At 38.7% G+C, this 24,711-nt stretch overlaps 1 protein-coding gene across 1 annotated transcript in view; it reads left to right on the forward strand.

Moving 5' to 3' along the window:
• ATP7A (ATPase copper transporting alpha) overlaps nt 1-24,711 on the forward strand; it is a 96,352-nt gene that overhangs the window by 40,297 nt on the left and 31,344 nt on the right. Inside the window, exons 3-7 of the mRNA XM_080911043.1 lie at nt 15,393-15,882; nt 16,418-17,143; nt 18,300-18,482; nt 21,897-22,060; nt 24,432-24,593. Coding sequence (XP_080767169.1) covers nt 15,393-15,882; nt 16,418-17,143; nt 18,300-18,482; nt 21,897-22,060; nt 24,432-24,593 — 1,725 coding nt within the window. The remainder of the gene's footprint in view (nt 1-15,392; nt 15,883-16,417; nt 17,144-18,299; nt 18,483-21,896; nt 22,061-24,431; nt 24,594-24,711) is intronic.

Raw genomic sequence — 24,711 nt, forward strand, 5'->3', positions numbered from 1 at the left:
GAGTTCAAATCCCAGCAACCACATGGTGGCTCACAACCATCTGTAATGGGATCTGATGCCCTCTTCTGATGTGTCTGGAGACAGCTACAGTGTACTCACATACATAAAATAAATAAGTTAATCTTTTAAGAAAAGAAAAGAATAACTTCTAATATTGAAATTGAAGCAATCACACCAGCACATTTGACAAAAAGTCTTTTGACATATGACACTGCTAACTCCAATACTAAATAATCTATTCAAATAATAATTATTTATTATTATATTTAATAATTATTATTAATACTAATCCAGTTAATTTTGTTTTAAAGAAGGAAAGTCAGACATTGTTGAGGCAGGAGTCTAGGAGTCTAAAGACCAGCCTGGATAGCATGATTAGTTTAAGTCTCTCTCCCCACTCCTCACCCCCCAAAAAAGCAAAGAAAAAGAACACTGTTAAATATGGTCTCCACTGTGGTAAAATATGTATTCTTTTTGTTACTCCTAATTTCTAACTTTTGATTGAAAAGGGTCTTTTTGTGTAACCCAAAATAGCCTGGAGTTCAGGATCCTCCTGCCTCAATCCCTTAAGTGGTAGAATTCTAGGTATATAGATCATGACCAGATTTACTTTTAACTCATGCTAGATGAAAATATATAGTTTCAGAGAATGAGCTAGGAGTTTATCTTTCTTTTAGCATAGTGGGCATTTTGTGATTACAGGTGATATGGAATATATAGAACATTATACATCGTTGTTATTATTTAACATTCTTTGAGCATCAGCAGCTTTCTCAGTGTGCTGTACTTGCTATTAATGTTTAGGTTATTTGCCTTTTGGGAGGCAGTATTGCATTTTGAACTTAGGGCCTTGCACACGTTAGGCAAGAGCTCTATGACTAAGCTATATGCCCAGCCGATTGGCAGTTTACTTTTATTTATTTTGGGGGTTTTGAAACAAAATTGTGCTAGGTTGGCCTGGCAGTCTGTGGTCTAGTTATACCATAAACTATACATCGTCTTTTCTCAGTTTTCAGAAATTCTGGCATTATAGGCATGGTCTGTATGTCTGCTGAAGCTCAGGCTGTTACAAAGCTTTCCCAGCACTATAGGGGTCACCTGTGGCTGACTGTACACACACACACACACACACACACACACACACACACACAGTGGGTAGCAGGACAAGATCTATTTGTGTAGCCAGGCTTGTCATGGACTCATAACTTAAGCTAGTCTCAAATTTGTGATTTATCTGTCTCAGCCTCCCAAGTGCAAAGAGTATAGATGGGGTTCACCGTGCCTGCCAGTTGCTTGAAGTTTTCTTAAGAGCATTTTTTTATTGTTTTGTTTGTTTGTTTGAAACATGGTCTATGTAGCTCAGGCTGACCCTGAATCTGATACTTAGCCAAGACTATCCTTTAACTCCCAATCTTCCCACTTCCAGTCTTCCAAGTACTAGGATTACAAACATAAGTCATCTTGCCTGGCTAAGGATACTTACTTAATGAAGTGTTTCAGATACACAGAAGTAGAGAGATTAATGCAAGAGACCCCCACATCTAGGCAAGTCCTTGCTGTTCGTTTAGGTGATATTATCTAGTTGAATTTGATAAGACGTGCTCCTGCTGCAGAGTTGATCTAAGCCTTCCTTCCTATAGTATATAGTAAGGCAGAGATCCCTTGCTAGTGCATTACAATTACTAGTACATCTCTATGCTGATGGCCATTTCTATACCTTTTGTTTGTTTTTTAATTACATCGTTTATTTTATTATTTTTGTGTATGTTTTGTCTTAATATGTATATGTGTGTACCATATGCAAGTGGTGCCTTTCAGGCCAGAAAAGGGCACCAGATAGATTCTCTTGGACTGGAGTTACAGAGGGATGTAAGCTGCCATATGGGTGCTGGGAATTGAACTAGTATCCTCTGCAATAGCAGTCAGTTTTCTTAACCACTGAGCCATCCCATACCAGCTTTTGGTATTCAGAAACAGGGTCTCTGTAGCCTAGGCTGGCCTGGAATTTGCACTGATTTTCCTGCCTCTCTTTCCCAAATGCTGGTGTTAGAGTTGTGTGCCACAATGTCTGGTTTCAAGCTTATTTTTTTAAAAAAAACTAAATGCACATATTTATGTATGTATGATATATGAATGTATATGTCTCTGTACTCATGGAAGCTGTATGTCTCCATGCCATTGTCTTCCTGAATGCTCTCCAACTTGATTTTTAGGTAGGGTCTTTTAGTATCCTGAAGCTTACCAGTTGGCTACATTTGGTAGCTAGCACACCCCAGAGATCTTTGGGAGCTAGCTAGAATCCCCAGAGATTTCTCTTCATCACTAGGATCACTGATCCGAGTTTGATAGGGGTAAGGCTCTAAACCAAGGGAGCTGTGGAGATGGTTCAGTTGTTCCTGTAGTTTGGACCCTTACCCCTGTCTCTTGTAGCCTTTGAGAGTCTCAGCACTGAGATTACTTTATTTCATTTCACCGGTTTCCCACACACCCTTTCTCCCTGTCCCACAGCTTATCCATAGAGGTCAAGGGAATGAACAAAGAGCTCCTTTTTTGTCAGAGTGTTGAAGATCCCTGGACATGCTTGGGAGGAAGCAGGACAAATTTTAGGATGAGGTTGACTGGCCTTCATAGCAAATTCCAGTTCAAACTGGACCACATAGCTAGACTCTGGCTCAAAAATAATTTGTTTGAAGATTTCTAATATAATAACAATAATATACAGAACCATTTTCTTAAATATTAAGCTACACATTTTTACTGCTGGAGCTTACTGAGTTAATTTCAGTATGTAGTGTTCTTGCTGGACTTTGTTCTCATTTGTACAATGTGTGTCTTAATATTTGTTTTCACCATTTAACAAATGACCTTATAGTGATGGTAGTTGTAGTTTTTGGAGGTTTTCTGTAGTCTTGCTTTTATTCAGTGCTTATTATAATGCTGTTAGAAAGTAAATATCACTTTGGAATTTCTTTCCCGTTCAGTTTGTTTTATTTTTAAATCATTTTTATTGAATACTTATGTATTTATATTTCAAATGTTATCCCCTTTCTCTCCTTCCTCATGCCCCCTCCCCTTGCTTCCATGAAGATGCTCCCACTCCCAACGACCCACTCCCACCTCAGCTTCTTGGATTCGTCACTTCGGAATTTGATCAGCTTGTTTCAATCCCAGAATGCTTTTTCTGTGAGCAGTGGAGATCCACATGCAAACATTGCATACTTAGACTTACTAAGATGCTTTTGAAATGAGGGTCTCACTCTGTGGCCACAGTGTGTAGCAGAAGCTGGCCTCACACTTGTGACAGTCCTCTTGCCTCACCCTCCCCCAAAGCGTTAGTATCACGGTGTAAGCTTCCAGATGTTAATATTTTAGAGAGAACTTTGTCCAATTTAGCAATTTTGTCCAAATATACCCAATTTAGCACATAATTTAAAATGGAGGATTCACCATATCTCTTTATTAGCATATTTCTATCACATTGGATTTAGAAGTTTTGTGTATCCCTAGATTATATAGTTACCTGGTCTCTGTTTATCTAATCTTTAACTACTTCGTCACCAGGGATGTCAGATGGCTTTGGTTTCTCAGAGAAATACAGGATTTATACTGTATTGTCTATGTAATATCCCTGTTCGTGGTTCTTCTCAGCATCTTGAACAGACTGATTTGTTCACTTTGTTTTGATCACAAAACATTGACTAAGTGGTACATCATGATTCTGTTTGAATTTCTTTAACTCAAGAGTCATGTGAGAATGTTTATGTGCATTTGGCTGCCCTTTTCCAAATAGGAATCTGTAGGTACTTTTCTCCATCTCTTTCCTATTCTTGGTTAGAGCAGATGGAACACACCGGGTTCAGTTTAGTATTAGCCTAGAAGGAAGCACTGTCCTGCCGGGCTAAGCACACAGCTATGCTTCAGCTTCACTCCTGTCTTGAGTTTTGTGTTGCCTGAGGTTTTCTTCCCCGAGGCATCTGTGTGGACGCCTAGGCATGGACTTGCCATCTTCACTTACTTCAGATATAATATTTTTAAGGTTATTCATTTTCTACCTTGGCCTGATTCCTTTATTCCTTACCAACAACCCAGTAAGGATTAGTATGGCTGGCTTTAATGTTCTTTGGCAAGAGAGTCAGGTTGGAAACTCTGAGAAGTAAGGGGTAATTATCTCATTTATTTCCTATGCTACAGGCTTCCTAAATACACCCCTCTCCCCAAATAGCCAAATTTGTAAAAATATTTACATGGTACTTATGAATTATAACTTTATCAAATTAGGTGAATGCTTCTTGGATTGTCAGCAAGGAAGGACTGCATCCTTCAGGCTTAAAGCTTTAAAATGAGTTCATTTCAATAAGTTGGTTTATTTATAAATGAATAGTTTTAACTCCACTTGAGTTAAGGTAGCTTTGGTCCAGGAAGCCAGAATGGAAGCCATATTTACAGTTGTATTTGCAATTGCAGCAAAGCCATTTAAGTACAGATACTAGCTCACCTAAGTTTTCTTCAAGTCAGTTACTTGGTGTCTACTGACAACTTAGATATTTTTCCAGAACCTTTAACCCAAGTCTAATGAACTCTAATGAGTATTTGTTTTTGTTAAAAGATCTATCCATAACTATAGGTCTAGATTCAACTTAACAAAATATTCATGCATTTATTTCGTTTATATCTGTGTGCTTGAGTGTATAAATGTGCTCTGTATGTGAGCATGTACTGGAAGAGACTGAAAGAGGATGTTGAATAGGCTAGAACTGGAATTACATGCAGTTATGAGCTACCCAATGTGATCCTGGGCAGTGAATCTGGGTCCTCTGAAAGAACAGCCAGTGCTCTCAACCTAGTTCTTCAGTCCCCTCTACTTGTTTCTTCAGGCAGAGTCTCAAGTATACCAGTCTCAAACTCAGTCTTTGAGGATGTCATTGAATTCTTGATCTTCTTCTCTTCCTCTTGAAGTACTAAGACTATAGGCCACCATGTTAGGCAGCCCTCTGTGGTGCTGGAGATGGAAAGTTGGGTCCTGTGTAGAGAGCTCTCCGTTCTCAGCTAGAGAGTCTATTTCATATTTTCAAGCACATTGCTATTTCTCAAAGCAGGCTGCCTGTGCTCCCACTCAGATGTAAAACCTCTATTTTCACTCCTAATAAGGTCTGTTTAATGTCAGACAAATGCAAGTGCATTTTGATTAAACAGTAAAGGCAGAAGAATGGGGCTGTAATATGAAAGCACTTGGGTAACCAGCAGTGATTTATATGAATCTTGGTGACAGATACTGAAGGCTGCACTTTCCAGGGTACATTTGTAATTTGATTGCTGAACCTTGAAAAAAATACATCAGCCTTTTCCAGCTTTACCTTTCCTCTGGCTCTGTCAAAAGCTTTTATGAAATAGGATACATTGTGACCTTTGTTTCCTTTCCTTTGAAAATATTTTACTATTAAGCCTTTAGTCTTAGAGATTTATTGTGAAGTTAATGAAACTTTAGTTTCAGAGCTTCTGTCTGCATTAACTTCCCTCTAAGACTCTGGAAAGAGTCAGATGTGCTCATATGAATATGTGTGTGGTTGGTTTTTTTTTTTTTTTTTTTGCTTTGAGACTGGGCCTCACTATAACCCAAGTTGCCTCTGAACTTGTGACCTTCTGTATGCTTGATTCACTCTGCCTGACTTTGTTTTTATGTTGGAACTTAGCCAAACGGCTAAGACGTGATATAGATTCTCTTTGTGTAGCCAAGGCAGGGTTTGAGCTTGCCTCTGTCTTCTAAGGGCAGGGATTGTAAATACATTCTGCTATGCCCACAGTCATGTTTTGTACAGTTTGCAAAAGCAATTTTTAAGTTTTTTAATAGACTACTGTCCTTTCCACCTCACTTCTCCCTCTTAACAGAGGTTCCTTTTGTGTTGAATGCTTGAAGTATATATGAGCATTTGAACGATCTAAGGGTGGGGTGGTCAGGTTGGAGATATGCTTAGTTTAAGGTTACTAGGCTATTTGGCTTTGGGTGGTTGGTTTTTACTAGGATCTCTTTAGTGAAGTCTTTTTTTAAAAAAATATTATTTTATGTATGTGAGTACATTAAGCTGTCTTCAGACACACCAGAAGAGGGCATCAGATTCCATTACAGATGGTTGTGAGCCACCATGTGGTTGCTGGGAATTGAACTCAGGACCTCTGGAAGAGTAGTCAGTGCTCTTAACCACTGAGCCATCTCTCCTACCCCCTCTTTAGTGAAGTCTTATTAAGAATTATGGTATAGGAATGGCTCCCCATCTATTATGCTGCCACCCCCAGGATCTTAGCACATAGATGTCAGACCTGATATAAAACTATAATTTTATGTCAACGTATATAATTGTATATAAATATTTATATGAAAATGTAAAAGAATAACATTACCTCAGAGGGTGTATAAGATAATAGTCACTGCACAAGGAATTATGACATGCTCTGAAATATTATAGCTTATGTATGAAAGAAAGTCAGGAATATCCTCTAACTATAAAAAATGAACGTTTAATTGTAATGCTGGAAAGGACTTTTCAAACAATGACTGAACAAATATCTTAGGACTAGTGGTGCTTAGGGATAGATACAGTTTTCTATCACCAGTATTGTAGGACAGAGGAAACTACTATTCAGTCTGCAAGAAAAAAATGGAATTCTTTTTCTTTTTAAATATTTATTTATTTACGTATGTAAATACACTGCCACTGTCTTCAGACACACCGGAAGAGGGCATCAGGATCCCATCGTAGATGATTGTGAGCCACATGTGGTTTCTGTGATTTGAACTCAGGACCCCTGGAAGAACAGTCAGTGCTCTTAAACACTGAGCCATCTCTCCAGCCCCTCGAATTGTTTTTCTATACAGAGAATGAATTTATAAAATCACCAGCACCAGATAACTGTATAGTTGAAAGTATAGGTAAAGAAACTTAGTTATAGAGGTGCTTCAGATATCATTAATTAAAATGTTAGTTTTATGGAAGCTTGTGACATCTTTTTTGTGTGTTTGACAGACTTTTACTATGTAGCTTGAATGCTCTGGAACTCAATATAGTCTAGTACAATATAGTTCATATATTGGACTCAGTATAGTCCAAGCCTTAGAGATCCACCCGCTTCTTTCTTTCTAGTGCTAGGATTAAAGATATCTACCACTGTACCTGACTATCTTTGGAAAGTTTATAATTTGTGTTCTCTCTCTCTCTCTCTCTCTCTCTCTCTCTCTCTCTCTCTCTCTCTCTCTCTCCCTCTCTCTCGTCTTGCTCACACATGTAGTAAAAATATTTAAAAGAAGTTTATAACTTGTCGTTTATTTGTAGTATTATGGTTTTTTTCCCTTAGAGAAGGTGCCTTCAATTGTTTGTGTCAGAGGCTCTGAGAGTGGATATGCTTCTTCCTCTGTCATCAGGGTCTTTTTCTGTGTAAGTGATGCAGGGCCTTCCACAGCCCAGACAGACCCTCTAGCGCTGGCCTATGTCCTCAGCTTCTGTGAAGCCAATTTTAAAAACATTTGGGAGAACAAATTTCGGATCAAGTCAAGGAGCCCTTGCTAGTGTTTGGAATGAGGTGACCAAGTTGTGATGTTGGAACGAGTGAGGCTACTTTACTGAATCAGACAGCAGTAGAAGACATTGAAGCTTTTCAAAGAGAGTAGAGAGCCAGGAAGTCTCGAATTCGTAAATAAATGGAATGTCATTATTTGCCTTTTTAGCTTTAATGTTTAAATTCATTTTGGGAATTTTGTCTGAAATTGTATTGTCATTGAGTTTAATATTCTGATTTGTCCTGCTAGAGCTATCACAGTAGACTTTAAAGGGATTAACCTGAAGTTTAATTAAATTACCCCAGCGGTCTGTTCAAAGGAAACATAACATGGGCAGATAATGTGAAGATTTTTCTCTGTGATTGTTTGGCTTTTTTGAAGTGGGAATGTAAAATCCAATTTTGTTAGATACGAGAATTGAATGGCTGCAAAGGTTAATGCCTTATTAACCTGGAACTTAGAATGCTAACTTTCAGAGTATGATCCCCCTTTACTCATTTAAGTGTAGTCTACTCTCCTTATATAGAGTAGCCCTTAACAGTGATCTCCTGGGGAGCGGGGGAGACGACTCAGTGCATAAAGTGTTTGCTGCACAAGCAGGAGAGCCAGAGCACCAGAGTTTGGATTCCTTGCAGCATGTAAATGCCAGGTGGGTGTAAGGTGAAGTGGCGAGGGATGGAGGACGGCAGTGGCAGCAGCTGCCACCCACACATGAGGAAATGTACCTGCAAATGTGTGCTCTCACAACTGGGAACACATAAATACATATGCATTACACATGATGCACATGCCAGAAAAGGATCTGCAAGTGCTAGCAGTTACTAAAGTCCTGTGGTTCAATAAACACATCCCTTGTTCATCTTAGGATTACTTAAAGTTTTTGTTAAAAGGGAGCACGTGCACTAATTGTTTTTCAAACTGATGACCTCTTACCAACACTATGTATATTAGAATGAAACAACATTCTGATTATTATAAATATTAGAGTTCTTGTAGCGGATCAGAGTTCATTTCCTAGCACCCATATGACAGCTCACAACCATCTGTAACTACAGGTTCAAAAAATTTGATGCCTTCTTCTGGACTCTCTGGACATCAGTCATATATATGGAGCACATACATATAATGCCAGACCAACAGGCACATAAACAAAAACAAATAAATCTTCAAAAATAAATATTAATGAGTAATTATAATCCACAAAGACATTGTCATTTATTCAAAGAAGTTTAGTTTCTGAACTTTGTGCAAAAGATCAAAAAAGGTCAATTCCAAGATAAAAGCCTAGCAGTAGAGAAATGGTATATTTCTTTTTTTACTGCTGCACTTGGATTTTTACATGAATATTTATGCATTTGTTGTATATTTATGAAGCAATTGAAATCTATTAGAATGGGATTTGACAAATTATTCAATTTACAAATAGCTTACTTTGTGAAAAAAAGTTGTAAGTACTAATATAAATTATATGGACAATCACCCCCTCTTTACATGGTGGTATTGGTGTTGGGGGTAGCCTTAAACTCGACACGTAGTAAAGGATGACCTTGGAGCTGTGCCCCTTCTGTCTGCAGGTGGGTGCCACTGCACCTGTTGTTGCTAAGATCACAGAGTTCCATTAGTTTGCTTTCCTTTGTTCTCTCCCATTACTGCCTTCTAACCAGTTTATACTCAGTCTCTAGTGCTTCCTGTGCTCATAATCTGTAGGCTGTTCTGATTACATTCAAAGGGACTTGACTCAATGGAAAATAGTTTCTCTGAAAATAAAAACAACAGCATTGTTTCCTTTTTATTGGATATGTTTCATTTACATTTTGAATGTTATCCCCTTTCCTGGATTCCCCTCTTTACCCTATTTCCCCAACCCCTCCCCCTGCTTTTATGACAGTGTTCATCCCCTCCTGCCTCCCCACCCTGACATTCCCTCACACTGGGGCATCAAGCATTGGCAGGACCAAGGGCTTCTCCTCCCATTGATGCCCAACAAGGCCATCCTCTGCTACACATGCAGCTGGAGCCATGGATCCATCCATTTCTACTCTTTGGATAGTGGTTTAGTCCCTGGGAGATCTGGTTGGTTGGTATTGTTCTTATGGGATTGCAAATCCCAGCATTGTTTCCTAATGAAAAATTCTGTAGTAACTTTGGTACAGTGTGGGGAGTTGGAGCAGGTTATTTAGGGGTGAGAGGAATGTATGAAAGGAGAGCTGCTCAGGCATAGAATGGCACTGCTACCAGCCATTTCCAGTCCACAGCCTTGCCTGCTCACCATTGTGTCTCTAGCAGCCAGCAAAATGCCAGGCACATAATGGTAACTCAGTAAATATTCACTAGGTAAATAAATGCCAACTTATTACCCAAGGTTTTGGCCCTAAGAACTGTCCTGTGATGATTCTGGCCTATTGTGTGACCTTTTTCTCCAAAGGAAATTTTGCTTCCTTTGAAACATGAGGTTTCTACAGTCTCTTTATTGTCAGTTGAGTGCTAATACCACCAACACCCCAAAAGTAATCTGTGCTAAGCTTGCCTGTCAAGCTTCAAAACACAGAAATAGAAGTAACTAAATAAGGTTGTATCTTCTTGTCTACAGTATGAATAACACTGGGAAATATTCCTTTTCATTTATTATTATTGTTTGAGATAGGGTTTCCTCGAGCTCAGGAATGCCCTAGAACAGCAGTTACAGGTAGTTGTCAGCCATCATGTAGGTTCTGGGCATCATTCCACATATTGTGGGAGAGCAGATAGTGCCCTTAACTATGCCATCTCTCTAGCCCCCTTTGCATATTTTAATGAAATTAATTTTTTTATTTCTTTAGGTTTCTTAACTGATAATGCATTTGATAAACATTTGAAATATGGCTGGGCAATGGTGGTGCACACCTTTAATCCCAGCAGTCAGGAGGCAGAGGCGGGCAGATCTTCAAGTTAAATGTCAGCCTGGTCTACAGAGTGAGCTCCAAGACAGCCAGGGCTACACAGAGAAACCCTGTCACAAAAAAAAACAAAATAAAACCAAAAAAATTGGAATGTGATCATGGCACAGAAGTTCCTAGGGCTCAGATAACTCTAATTGACTAGTTATTTTGTTTGTTTGTTTTTAGTTTTAGAAAAGAACACTAGCGTAAATGATCCAAAACAGAAATGGGAAAATAATTTATATTGGTTTTTAGATTATATCATATAACATTTTTCATGAAAAAGCAGAGAAATAAAAGCTATGCATGGTGATTCACTCCATTTATTCCTGTATTCAGGGGGATAAGGTAGGAAGATTGTGAGTTCAAGGTCAGCCTGGGCTATAGTGAAAATTATAGTGCAGCCTAGACCAAAAGATAACATACAGAATCTAGAAAGATGACTAAGAGCAATGACTCCTCTTTTAGGGAACCAAGAATCAGTTCCAAGCACCATATTGCAGCTAACAACTCTCTGTAACTCCTTTTCCATCATCATCTTCTTGTCTCCATGGGAACTACACATGTACATGGTGCACAGATATACATGTAGACAAAATACACACACACACACACACACACACACACACACACACACACACACACACACACAAAGCTTGGTGGGGCTGGAGAGATGGTTCAGTAAGAGTATTTGCTACTCTTACAGAGGACCCTGGTTCAATCCCCATTACTCACATGGCAGTTCAAAACCTTATTTGTAACTCCAGTTCCAGGGAATCCAATGCCCTCTAAAGGCACAGAGCTACATGTAGGCAAAGCACCCATGTATATAAAATGAAATAATACAAAAATTAAAACAAATATTTTCTCATATGATAGTTTATAGACATAGAGCTTTACAAAAGATACAATATAATGAATGGTAGCCACTATCAATGCAGTTCCTCATGTTAATGAATAGATCTCTTTTAGTCTCACTCATCTGAGGCCCAGAACATTCTGATTAAGGAAACAAACGCATGTGTAGCATAGTATATTTTCTTAGCCTGTGAAAGGACCTCCGGTAATCTCAAGTGTTGCAAAGAAAAGACGTTAAGGTACTTTAGACAGCCTAGCTATAGGAGAAGTAGACTAGGTAGGTCACTGGTTGTTGGGGCCTATGGTCCCCTGGGGTTAGGCAGTAAATACAGGGAGGTTTCAGGAATGGTCACACTGTGCTGCTTACTGCTGCTGCTGCTGGCGTTTAATGAATCTTCACATCCATTTCTGAGAGCCCGTACGTAGGGCAGGAACATTCAGTTATCTTCTTTGCAGCTAAAACCTGATGATATAAACTGAACATGCCCAGAGGCATTCCTTGTCCTAACCTTTTGAACATGTGTTCCACTATCTTAGACTAAGTATGACACAATGTTTGTCTATTATCTTTCCTTCTTAAATTATGGCCTTAAACTGAACACAGTAATGAATATTCTGCTTAAATGAGCATGCTCAACAATGGGCTAGCCTCTGTATAAAAATATTTAAGCTTCCTAAGTTAAAAAAAAATAGCCCCAAGCTTCCTTGGTAACAGGCAAGCAATGCTTTGGAAATAATGCCACAATCACATTCACTGCTTAAGTAGTAATTCTTTCTCCATGCCTTTATGTTTTGTCCATTCTTGTTTTAGCTTTTGTACTCACCAAGACGGGAACCTATACTATTCAGTGACAATAACATTCACAAAAATAAAAATGACTATCAAGCATAGAACTCTGATATTAATGGAAAAATAAAAAAAACAATTAAAGGAAAATCCTAATTATTATATACTAAAAAAGTCCATATTATTAAATGGCACAATTTATAGGTAGGGTGTGACTGTGGCCCGAGCTTTTCTGGTTTCTTTTGATACTGCATATGCATTTTGCACAGATATACATGCAGCTAAAACACCCAAACACATTTTTAAAATCTAAAGAAAAAAATTAAACAGAATATTTAACAGTAGATTAATCACAGAGGATTTAAAAGATTTTTCTACTCTAAATTACTTTAGTTTCTTGCATTTTGTGTTGTATGAAACAAAGCTTTGTATTGGGAGTAATAATGGCACCTATATTTTAACTGTCGGTGGCACATTATTCTGCTGCTATCTCAAAATGAACATTTCTAGCACTGAATTAATCGTTTATCTTTTCTTTCTCTTCTAATCTTCTAAGTACTTTTTGTTTCCCTCCCCTCTCATACCATTTAACACCACTGGCTCAAACTAGAGAACTAAAAATCATCCTACTCAGTGTCCTTACCATTTATCTGATTCTGTATCTGCTAAGCATGTCTTAGAGCTGCCACTTTTCCCCCTTTCCTCATGCCCATGTCTTAATTCAGAGGTTGTATTATGCTGTTGTTGCAATTAGAATAGTATCCTAGTTGGTATTTCTCCAGCCACCTCATCATCTGCTATCCTGCTTCTGCAATGATTCTTATCCAAAATACAGATATCATGCCTTCCCTTGTGTAACTTTTCCATGGCACTCTATTATGACCAAGGTGAAGTACAAACTATTATTGACTTAAGACCTCATAACAGAACAATTCTTTCATCCCCAGGCTATCATACTTTTCTACGTTTGTTCTTCCATCTGTCTGTAGTTTCCTCATGTCATGAATCCATTTGTTTTTTAGTATGTATTATTTCCTCTAAGGAGCCTTTTTTGAGCTGTAGTCTCAGGGATTAATGGTTAACCACATTCTCTATATTCTCTGTCCCAGTGTTGATCCATGTGAGTGTGTCATGTTCAGATTGGGCCCTAAGAATCCCATTTCCTAGCACGTATGCTTGGTAAATATTAGCTGTTCCTTGCTTACATTTATTTTATAACTCATTTATGCTACAAAGAGCTTTTTCCTATTTATAAAGACCCTAGAAGATAATAGGGCATGCATGTCCTTCCCCTACCCCAGTGTTTTTGGGTTGGTGCTGGGAAGTATATCTAGGGCATTACATCCAGGGTCTTGTGTTTGCAAATCATCTGCTCTACCACTGAGCTATACTTTCATCCTTTAATTAACATTTTTAAAAAATAGATTTCATATTACCTTGTATCCTCATCTCTCACCTTCTCCCTTTCACTTTTGAGGGATTTTTTTTCTTAGATTTTTCTCAGCAATGGAACCCAGCAAGCCCCAATAATCCTCTTGTCTCTGTTCCACTCTGAACTAAAGTAACAGATATATGCAAGATGCCTGGATTGTTATGTAGGTGCTGGGATATGAACTCTGGTCCTCATGATTGTACTGCAGATGCTCTTAAGTACTGAATCATTTCTCCAACCCTACCTTTCATTTTCTATAGTAGTCTCATTACCTCTATAACCTTTTAAATAGGTATAATGTGACACATATAATTTATGACAAGATATAAGAAAATATAGTCTATTTTCTCTTATGAAATTCTAGTGTGCACATGTTAGTACACATACTTCACAAGACTGACTGGTACCACATGGAGCTCACACATTGCTCTTTTAGGAAGACAAGACATTTTGTGTGTCTTTCCAATGAGAGAGGAAAGGTGAAAATTTCACAGACAAACCACTAACTAGTTTCTAGTGCTGTTATTTATTTTATTCTTGAATGTTCATTGATATTCTCTTCTTAAAATTCACTTTATTTTTAAAATTTATTTTGTTGATATTTTGTATATGAATGTAGAATTTAACTCATTTTTATCTCTTTCTCTCCCCTCACCAATTCTTCCCGTGTCTCCCTAAACTTCCCCTAAATTCATGCTTTCTTCTTTATTATTGCTACAAGTTCTCGCACATATACATGTTACATGTAGTTTTAGTTACCTTGCCTAAGCTCCAGGCATGGACCCGGCTTCCAGCTCCCACTCAGATATATTGGATAAAAACCACAGACACACACAGTTGTTCAATTTCAACTTGCCTTTTTGGCACAGTTGCTGGGCACTACTTATATCCTGGAGAAGCGTGCCTTTATCAATACTCTTAGCTCCACAACTTTCCACCTGCCCTCAACTTTAGTTGCTTGGTTATATCTAGCCCCTGCTCAACACCCCTAACCACCTCCTTGTAGGAGCAGCCTGTGGCTACTGCATCCAAGATCTCACATGGCTGGGCACCTTTTCTCTCTAAGAAGCATGGTGCGTGTTCTCCCCTGTCCCTCTCCCTCTCTCTCCCTCCCTTGTGCCTGTCTTGCTTACCTTTACATACCCAGAAATCCCACCTATTTCTTCAGCCCAGCAATTGGCCCATGGCTTCTTTACTGATAGATCAAGAACCAACTTGGGGAACAGCACCTTAGCATTAGAAACACACACACACACACACACACACACACACACACACACACACACACTTCTTAGTCCATTTACTGTTGTTCATATGTTTTGGGATGATCACCATCCCTAGAGAAGACTGATCCTCCATCTCTCTGCAGCAAGTAGCTGGATGTATCTCTGCATCTGGGGGTAGAACTCTGAGATTTTTTTTCTATCCACACTAGTATGTTAATTAATATTGTCATTGCACAGGTCTTGTTTAGACAATCATATTGTAGTGGTTTCATGGATGATGGTCCTTTGGCTCTAAAGATTTAACCCACTCTTATGCAATATTCCCTGAGTTTTAGGTGTAGGCTTCGTGTTGTAGATGTACCAGTTGTGGACCTCATGGTTCTCATTTTGAGCAGTTGTATAGGATTTTATGAATAGCCTTCATCTGCTGCAGAAAAGAAACCTCTTTGCTGAGAAGTGAGAGCTACACTTAACAGGAAAGGCTGGTATGTGAACTAAGTGTCTGGAGCTAGGCATTGGAACGTGGAATGGCTCAGGAGAGTGTGGTTCTTGATGATTGATTGTCTTAATTCCTGTGTCATACAGCTGAGTTAAACTAACTTCTGAAATTTCTTCCCCAAAGGTTTCACTTGAAGAAAAAAGTGCAACCATTATTTATGACCCTAAAGTTCAGACTCCAAAGACCCTCCAAGAAGCCATCGATGACATGGGCTTTGATGCTCTTCTCCACAATGCTAACCCTCTCCCTGTCTTAACCAATACCGTGTTTCTGACTGTCACTGCTCCACTGGCTCTGCCATGGGACCATATCCAAAGCACATTGCTCAAGACCAAGGGTGTGACTGGCGTTAAGATTTCCCCACAGCAAAGAAGTGCAGTAGTCACCATAATCCCATCTGTGGTGAGCGCCAGTCAGATCGTGGAGCTGGTCCCAGACCTTAGCTTAGACATGGGAACTCAGGAGAAAAAGTCAGGAACTTGTGAAGAGCACAGCACGCCTCAGGCAGGGGAAGTCATGCTGAAGATGAAAGTGGAAGGGATGACCTGCCATTCATGCACTAGCACCATTGAAGGAAAAGTTGGAAAGCTACAAGGTGTACAGCGCATTAAAGGTAATTTATCGGGTGCATTTATCTACCTGTCTATCTGTTTATTGTTTTTGCTCGTTTTGTAAAGCTGTTCTTTGTTTTGATCTTTAAACATTTTGCTTTCTTCCCAATCATGAGTTTCAAATCCATGGGCCTAGGGCCTAGAATTGCTTCCTGCTTTATTAAAGCTAGAGGTGTAGCATATTCCCAGGTTTAATGTCAGTGAAGTTAATGATTATAATGAAAGGTTATGAGAGTTGAACTTTAGTTTACCAGGAAAGGCACTGTAGTTGTGATTTGTGGAGTTCAGGTTTCCTGAACAGCCTGCCCTGGGTATTTTTTACCTCTAATTTATTTGTACTGGCGTGATGCAGAAACATAAAGACCATAGGAGCTGTGGTCATGTTGTTTGCTTGTTTCCAAAATATGTCAATCCCATTTTCTAAAAAGCATAAGAGTATTTAAGGGAAAGTATTGAGAAGAGTGAGAGAGAAAGAACGATTGACTCTGAAGTGGACCAGGAATAACTAGCTTATTTATGTTTCTCTTTATTAACTAGTGTCCCTAGACAACCAAGAAGCTACTATTGTTTATCAGCCTCATCTAATCACAGCAGAGGAAATAAAGAAGCAGATTGAAGCTGCGGGTTTCCCAGCCTTCATAAAAAAACAGCCAAAGTACCTCAAATTGGGAGCCATTGATGTTGAGCGCCTAAAGAACACACCAGTGAAATCTTCAGAAGGATCTCAGCCAAAGAGCCCCTCCTATCCCAGTGATTCAACAACCACATTTATCATAGAGGGCATGCACTGCAAATCATGTGTGTCAAATATTGAAAGTGCTTTATCTACACTCCAGTATGTAAGCAGTATAGTAGTTTCTTTAGAGAATAGGTCAGCCATTGTAAAGTACAACGCAAGCTTAGTCACTCCAGAAATGCTGAGAAAAGCAATCGAGGCGGTTTCACCGGGGCAATACAGAGTTAGCATTGCAAGTGAAGTTGAATGTACCTCCAGCTCTCCCTCCAGCTCGTCTCTTCAAAAGATGCCTTTGAACATAGTCAGCCAGCCTCTGACCCAAGAAGTTGTGATAAACATTAATGGCATGACTTGCAATTCTTGTGTGCAGTCTATAGAGGGTGTAATATCAAAAAAGACAGGTGTAAAATCCATCCACGTTTCCCTCGCAAATAGCACAGGGACTGTTGAATATGATCCTCTACTAACCTCTCCAGAAACCTTGCGAGAAGCAATTGAAGACATGGGATTTGATGCTGCCTTGCCAGGTAATCATCACCTTTTCTTTGATTTCTTTAATATTTTTTATTCCTATTTTGTTTCTTCATTTGGCTTTTAGAAACAAGAAATGATTCAGTCACTGAGGTGTCACCTTTTTTTGTGAAAGAGTTTTACCATGTAGCCCTTGCTGATGTGAATCTCACTATATTGACCAGACTGTCCTTGGACTCACAGAGATGGCACCTGTTTCTACCCCAATGCTGAGATTAAGGGCATTCACTCCCATACCTGGCTGAAATTCCACTTCTTATGAGCCCTATGGCAGTAGTCATGTGAGTGTAAACAATGCCCAAGGAGCCTAAAAGTTTAAAGGCACAGCTGGGCATCATGGTGCATCCACACTCATGAGAAAGAGACAGGCAGATCTCTGAGTTTGAGGCCAGCCTGTTCTACAAAGCAAATTCCAGGACAGCCACAATTACACAGAGAAATTAAAAAAAAAACAAACAGCAACACCAACAAAAACCAGACTCAGAGGCAGACCAACATGGTAGTTATGGTTTTATACAATGTATGTGATTGTATATTTTGTACATACATTGTACAAAAAGCTATGTGAGAAAGCTGGAGAGATGGCTCAACGGTTAATAGTGTGGTGTTATAATTATTCTATTTTATTATCAGTTGTTGAATGCTTATTATGCCTCATTGGTAAATTAAACTGTATCACACACAAACATATATACATACATATATGTATACATTTACACATAGGGTGACAGTGCTATTGATATTTTTGTGTACCCACTGAAAAGTATCTCCCATAGATAAAGGGGGATTCCTTTGATGCCAGGGTGAAATTGTCAGCATGATATGCTAGTTAAATACAAGCACCAGAACTGTCTAGTAACCAGTTAGTCTCTATTGGGGTTGGGTTTAGAGATAATGTCTAGAAGAATCAAACATAACTATTTTTTTTATTTATGGGTCACTTGGGTCAGATTTTCTTGGGACCTTCTGAGGTGGACAGTAAAGAAATTCAAAGTCAGTGTTGGAAATAGGTAATAGCAATGTATTTGTTGAGGGCTTCTTGGTCTTTGCTGATTTTCACGAAATGGGTTGGTAGGCCTGGAGGTGTGTGGACTGTGACATATGACAAGATGGTAGCTGGAGAATAAATGAAATGACCCTTTATCTTTCCAGCAGACATGAAAGAGCCACTGGTAGTGATAGCTCAGCCCTCACTGGAAACACCTCTTTTGCCCTCAACTAATGAGCCAGAAAACGTGATGGCACAAGTTCAGAACAAGTGCTACATCCAGGTCTCAGGAATGACTTGTGCTTCGTGTGTAGCAAACATTGAACGGAATTTAAGGCGAGAAGAAGGTAAGACACTCTTAGTGTTGTTGTCTTTATGTCTAATCTCCAGATTCTTTCCCATCTGTGTTTTGTGGTCATGCTTAGCACTCTTCCCAAGATTTCCTAAGGGTCACCCTTGATGCTCAGTACACCCCTAGCCTGAATTTCTGCAAGTTTTTATTAGTGTTATTTCTTTTATGATCATTTAGTGTCAGTGAAATTGACTGAAAACTTTATAGCAGAAGGAAATACATAGCATTACTATTGTAACCATGACTATAATAGACTTTGAGAAACTACATTTTGTTTTAAAGCTGTTTTTAAAAGTGATAATGAATAAATTAGGTTTTGTCTTATTTGGATTAAACACCAGGGCCAGACCATATTTGTATATACTGTCACCTCTAACAATCTGACCTCTGACCTTTTCTTGTAAGATATGTTGCCAAGTATTGTGAATTTTAATCTCAGATTACAATACCTTTGAAAATCAGCACCACAGTTGTCTGTAGTTGCTCGGGTGTTTTAGTTTATAAATTTATACACAGTTTATAGATATATCAATATAGCATAGTAGCTTAGTTAACCATATAAATATATGGTTATGTTTAATGAGACCAAAGTCTTAGGTTTAGTACTTAGTGTGCCCTAGATGTCTTGATAGATGTCCCTCACAAGGGCTGAATAAGGAAGCAAGGATTAATGTGGCAAGCATATCCTGACAGTTGAGGAAATAAAGTATAATTAGTATACCATCTTTTATAGTAAGGCCAGAAGTTTATTTTTTATGAACATTGGTTTATTGTGGTATCTGCATTCAGTTATTTATGCATTGTTTGTTTCAGCCCCTACTGGACTGGATATACAGTCAAGGCTTTGCTTGGTTCACTAAAAAGTAAAAGAGAGGCAGAGGCAGACAGATCTCTGTGAATTTGAGGACAGCCTGCTCTGTAAAGCCGGGGCTACATGCTGAGATCCTGTCTTAAAAAAGAAACGGGAAGAAGGGAGGGAGAGAATAAATGAATGTTGCTAAGCAAATGAGCTCAGAGAAAACTTGCACAGTTCCTGTTTGTCTCGTGAAAAGGAAATTTCTATATTACCCCAAACTATTGATGCCAGTTATAACTGTTTTCTCAGGACCTTGTGAAAGCTAAACAACTGTCTGGATAGTAAGTGACATTCCTAACCCCCATTTTGTTGTTTGTTAATCCTCTCTTAATTCCCCACTGTCCTCCTTACCACCTCTCACTTAACACTGTCGGCCTTAGCTCATGTAAGTAAGCAGTAATGCGCTTTCCTCACTAAGTCTATGTTGCATTGCTTAAAGAGCCCAAAGCTTCTAAGAGTGGAGCTTTGGCACAGCATACCTAATTGGCAGTGTGTACCATGCCTGGCCTGTGAGAAGTTTATGTGTAATTCCCACTATCTCCCTTGAGATGGAAAAGAGCTCCTGCTATGTGAGAGGATTTGTTAAAATTAAAATGAATGCATTTTGGAATTTGAATGTTATATTTTGTTTTTTTTTTTTTTTTGCCAGTCTACTAAGGATATTCCACAGAAGCACAGAGATTTATTCTACATCATCTATATTCATATTCTCTCTGTCTGTCTCTCTCTCTCTGGAACTCGATCTGGAGCCCAGACTCTTGTTGAGCTCACAAAATTCTCCCGCATGCTGGAACTAAAGGTGTACCCCACACCTGGTCCTTCACATCTCTTCATACTGACGCTCTCTCTGAACTGATCAGACTTCAGAGTTGACCGATGGATGGATTTTTTTTCTTTTTCCCACTAATTAATTTATTTATTCATTTTACATTCCTATCCCTGCTCCCCTCCTGATTCCACTCCACAGTTACTCCCCTTCCCCTTCTCTGAGAGAGTGAGAACACCCTCCCCCTGACCCCCATATCTGAGGGACTGAACCACCAACCAACAAGCTAGACTTAGATCTATGAATTCTTGGTCCTAATTTCTTAGGTATCTTCCAAGTACCATAGATTCCTAGAAAGAGACACTTTTACTGTGTGATGGTAATTATCTTCCTGGCTGTCATAGCTATAGTTAGCTGGCCTAGAGAAGTAGAAATTTTTAACAAAAGTTTGCATCTGAAACAACATTTTGTTTAGAGGTGAACTCATTTGCTTTATAAAGAAGTTCTGTTGTACCTTTTGACATTAGTATGAGATTGTAAAACTTGAGAATTTTTAACTGGCTGTCATTTGACAATACTATGTCGTGTGTATATTGATATATTCTTATATTCTTGACTCTAATTACAGTGACTTCCCAAGTGTATAGATTTCTTTTTCTTAGGAAGGCAATTAGCTGTTTGTTTGTTTGTTTGTTTGTTTGTTTTTCCAGACAGGATCTCATGTAGATCAGGCTGGCCTCAAACTCTTTATGTAGCCAGAGATAGTTGTGAACTCCTGATCCTCCTACCTTCAAGGATCACAGGCATGTACCACTGTGCCCTATGGGATGCTGGGGATGAAAGTCAGGGTCTTGTGTTCTAGACAAGCAGTCTTCCAACTGAGCTAGATCCCAGCACAAGTTTGATTAGTTTCTAAAAGTGCTTTCTTTCTTCGATATAAAAATTTGTCTTATTGCAATACATAGATCTTATTTGGATCCTAATTTAGACAGAAACTTGTGTAAACTAGTAGGTTTAAGAAAATAGTTTTAGATGTGAAAATGATGCTTATGTGGTGTGTAATTGGACATCACTCATACTACTAAGCAAATGTTTTATGATATTGAGTTTGATTGTATAAAGTCTATCTTTTGGAGATGCACATTTAAAGATTTTAACACAAAGTGATAAGATGCTTGGAGTTTGCTTCAGCATCTTATGGGTAGAGGGCAGGGTGTGGAATCAGTAAGAATTTAGAGAAATAGGACCCATTTGCTATGGCCATTTGGAGGGCAGGAAGGCAGCTCGTATCTAGGAGTTCTTTGTTAGCCTGAGTGACAGCAAGTTTCTGTCTCTAACAAAATTTAAAAGATGAGCCAAGTATAATGGTGTATATCTTCAATCCTAGCACCCGGAACACAGAGGCCCGCAGAGTCCTGTGAGTTCTCCTCCAAGGGCAGCCTCATGTACTTAGCAGTTTCCAGGCCAGTTAGGGCTGCTTAGTGAGCTCTGGCCTTGAACATAAACAGCTGAGTTGATAATAATTCTTTAAGCTTAGTGATGGTACATCCGATTTTCCATGTACATGTATAAAATTTTTTATAATAATTTTAAAGAACTAAGGTCACCATTTAAAACAGTTTTTAAGTTGTTTGGGTTTAAGACTTGTATAAAACATCGAGTAGTAAGTTTTGGCAAATCCTTTCATCCTTTCTTTTGCAATGAAATGAAAACTATGAAAAGTAGTTTTAGCATTATTCGTTAAAAAAAACTATTACCTGCCTTGTTTTTCTTATCGATGTTCCCAGGAATATATTCTGTACTTGTAGCCCTAATGGCTGGCAAGGCGGAAGTAAGATACAACCCAGCTGTTATCCAACCACGAGTGATAGCAGAATTTATTCGAGAGCTTGGCTTTGGAGCTATGGTGATGGAAAATGCTGGGGAAGGCAATGGCATTTTGGAACTTGTTGTAAGTAGGAACTTTTGTATGTTTAGTAAATTTCCAATAGAAACTTGGGGAGGCTTTCACAGAAAACTTGGAAAATTCAGCATATGAAGGAAACTGGAAGATTGAAGGCTATGACTTAATGGTACTCTTCAAGCATAGAATGTAAGACTAAAAAGCAAGCTGGCTCAGCCAGTAAAGGTGCTTGCTGATAAGTTTGATGATAGACATTTGTGACTCACAGGGTGAAGTAGAGACTGACTCGGGAAAGAACACCACATGTAAATAAATGTACTAAGAAGAGTGGGGTATGGTTGTTCATGCTCATAATCCCAGCATTTAGGAGGCAGAGACAGCAGGATTCCTGGGAGTTTGAGGCCAGCATGAACTACATAGTAAAACACTTTCTTAAGGAAAAGGAAGGGAGGGGAATAAAAGACAAAGATAAAACAACTGTGTACCGAAGTAACTCTCATGCAAAGAAAAGAAATTGAACCTGATGGGTTAAAAAAAGACCAAGAGAACACAAAAAGTTGGGTAAAGGAAGGGGATGTAAGAAGAGCTGTGGGAGAGGTTAATATGTTCAAATACCTTGTATAAATTCTCAAAGAACTAATGAATTAGAAATAAAAAGTGTATTTACTTTTTGTTGAAAATAGTCATTTTCATACAATATATTCTGATTATGGTTTCCCTTCATCATCTTCTCCCATACTTCCAACTCCCTTCTCTCTGAAGAAAACAGACAGGCAAATAGAAAAGATAGACAAAGAAGGGTAAAACAAAATGAACAAGTAAGAAAAAAGAAACTAAGAGCATAAGAAAGGCATACACATGCACAGACAGACAGACGGACACACACACACAAACACACACACACACACGGGGTCGGGGGAGAGACACATACACACAGACCCACAAAATCAGAAACCCTAATGTACTGGAAAAAAACAGTAAGGTTAAAAAAATGTCCAAACAAAGTGATATGAGACAACCAGTGTCCAAACCTACTTTTGAGTTAGTTTTGTGTTGGACATCTACGGCTAGGCATTGGGCCCATGCTTAAGGGTGTTTATATTCAGCAAGACTCTTACAGAAACTAATTTTTCCCTTGTGAATGGTTATTAATTGGAGGTAGCTTTTTGCTTGGGAATGAGAGCTTGTGTCTACTTCCTGAAATAATGACACTGCTGCTCTCCAAGAAATGTTTTCCAGGAAGAAGGGTTTCGCTCTCATTGACCTACAGTCAGGGCAGACATTCTTGTTGCATGGGATATTTCCAAGAATTATCACAGGAGAAATGATAAGTACTCTAGAGTCCAGGCTCTAAATGGATTCTTTGTTCTGTGATAGGCAGTGGCCACACAGTTGGTTTGCTCCATGGTTCATTCATACAATGCGAAGGAAAAGAAGGGAGCGCAATGGGTAGTAACGCCACACAGCTGGCTGCTATCAAGACTCCTCCTACTTGGTTTTCAATAAATGCTTCCTGGAAAAACAAATTGAGTAAGACAGATTTTTAAAAAAGTTTTTTTTTTTTTAATGGAGGAATTTGCGAGGTATTTACTTGCTTAAAATGTTTGTATTTATACACATGTGGGTGAAGAGGATGTCAGGTTTCTTGGAGCTGGACTTACAGGCAGTTGTGAGTCCATACACTTGGTCCCCTGTAAGAACAGCAAGTACTCTTTAACTCCTGAGACATCCCTCTGTTTACTTCAAATATTTTAATGGACTGTACAGATAGATGGCTTAACAGTTAACTCTCGAAAGCACACACACACACACACACACACACACACACACAAACACATGCTTGAATATATGCCACATGTATTGGGTGCCCTTGGAAGCCAGAAAAAAATGAGTTTTGTTTTTAGCTAGAGATGCTGCCTCAGTAATCTCAGGAAATAATAGAGCAATTAAGGAAGATATCAAATTTCAGCCTCTTGTCCCTGCGCATACATGCATATGGATGCACACACATACAAATCCCCCGTACATGAATACATATACATATACACCATACATGTACACAACAAAAAATAGTTCTTTTTTCTTTGTTAAATATTACCAAGATAAGATATAACTCATACACTTCATAATACACTCATTGAAAAAATGCTACACCGTGGCTGTTAGTCTGTGCTTGGTTTAGTCCAGTTATCTTCAGAACCAGTTCTAGATCTTTTTCATTATCTTGAGAATCCCCAGCTCCATTCCAGGTGGCACTCCCTCATAAGATCAGAATTCTAATCCTATCAAAAGTATTCTCACTGCACAGATAAAACCTTGTAAGACAATCCTTTGTTATAGTAGTCCTTTTATTTAGTAGTACTAAATTTTCGTAGAAGAAAAGGGATATTTTTAGTAACAAAAGCTTTGTTTTTAACAGGTGAGAGGAATGACCTGTGCTTCCTGTGTCCATAAAATTGAGTCAACTCTCACAAAACGTAAAGGGATCTTCTACTGCTCAGTGGCCTTGGCAACTAACAAAGCACATATTAAATATGATCCAGAAATTATTGGTCCCAGAGATATTATCCATACCATTGGAGTAAGTCTTGACTTTGCTTTTCTGTCTTACCTTTCCAGTCAACCACCCTCTGGCATCACACTGCTAACAGCTAGGCATCTGTTTTCCTAGCAGCTGAAAATATGGTGTTTTCATTTAT

The sequence above is a fragment of the Micromys minutus genome (genome assembly GCF_963924665.1).
Source record: "Micromys minutus genome assembly, chromosome: X".
Taxonomy (NCBI): Eukaryota; Metazoa; Chordata; class Mammalia; order Rodentia; family Muridae; genus Micromys; species Micromys minutus.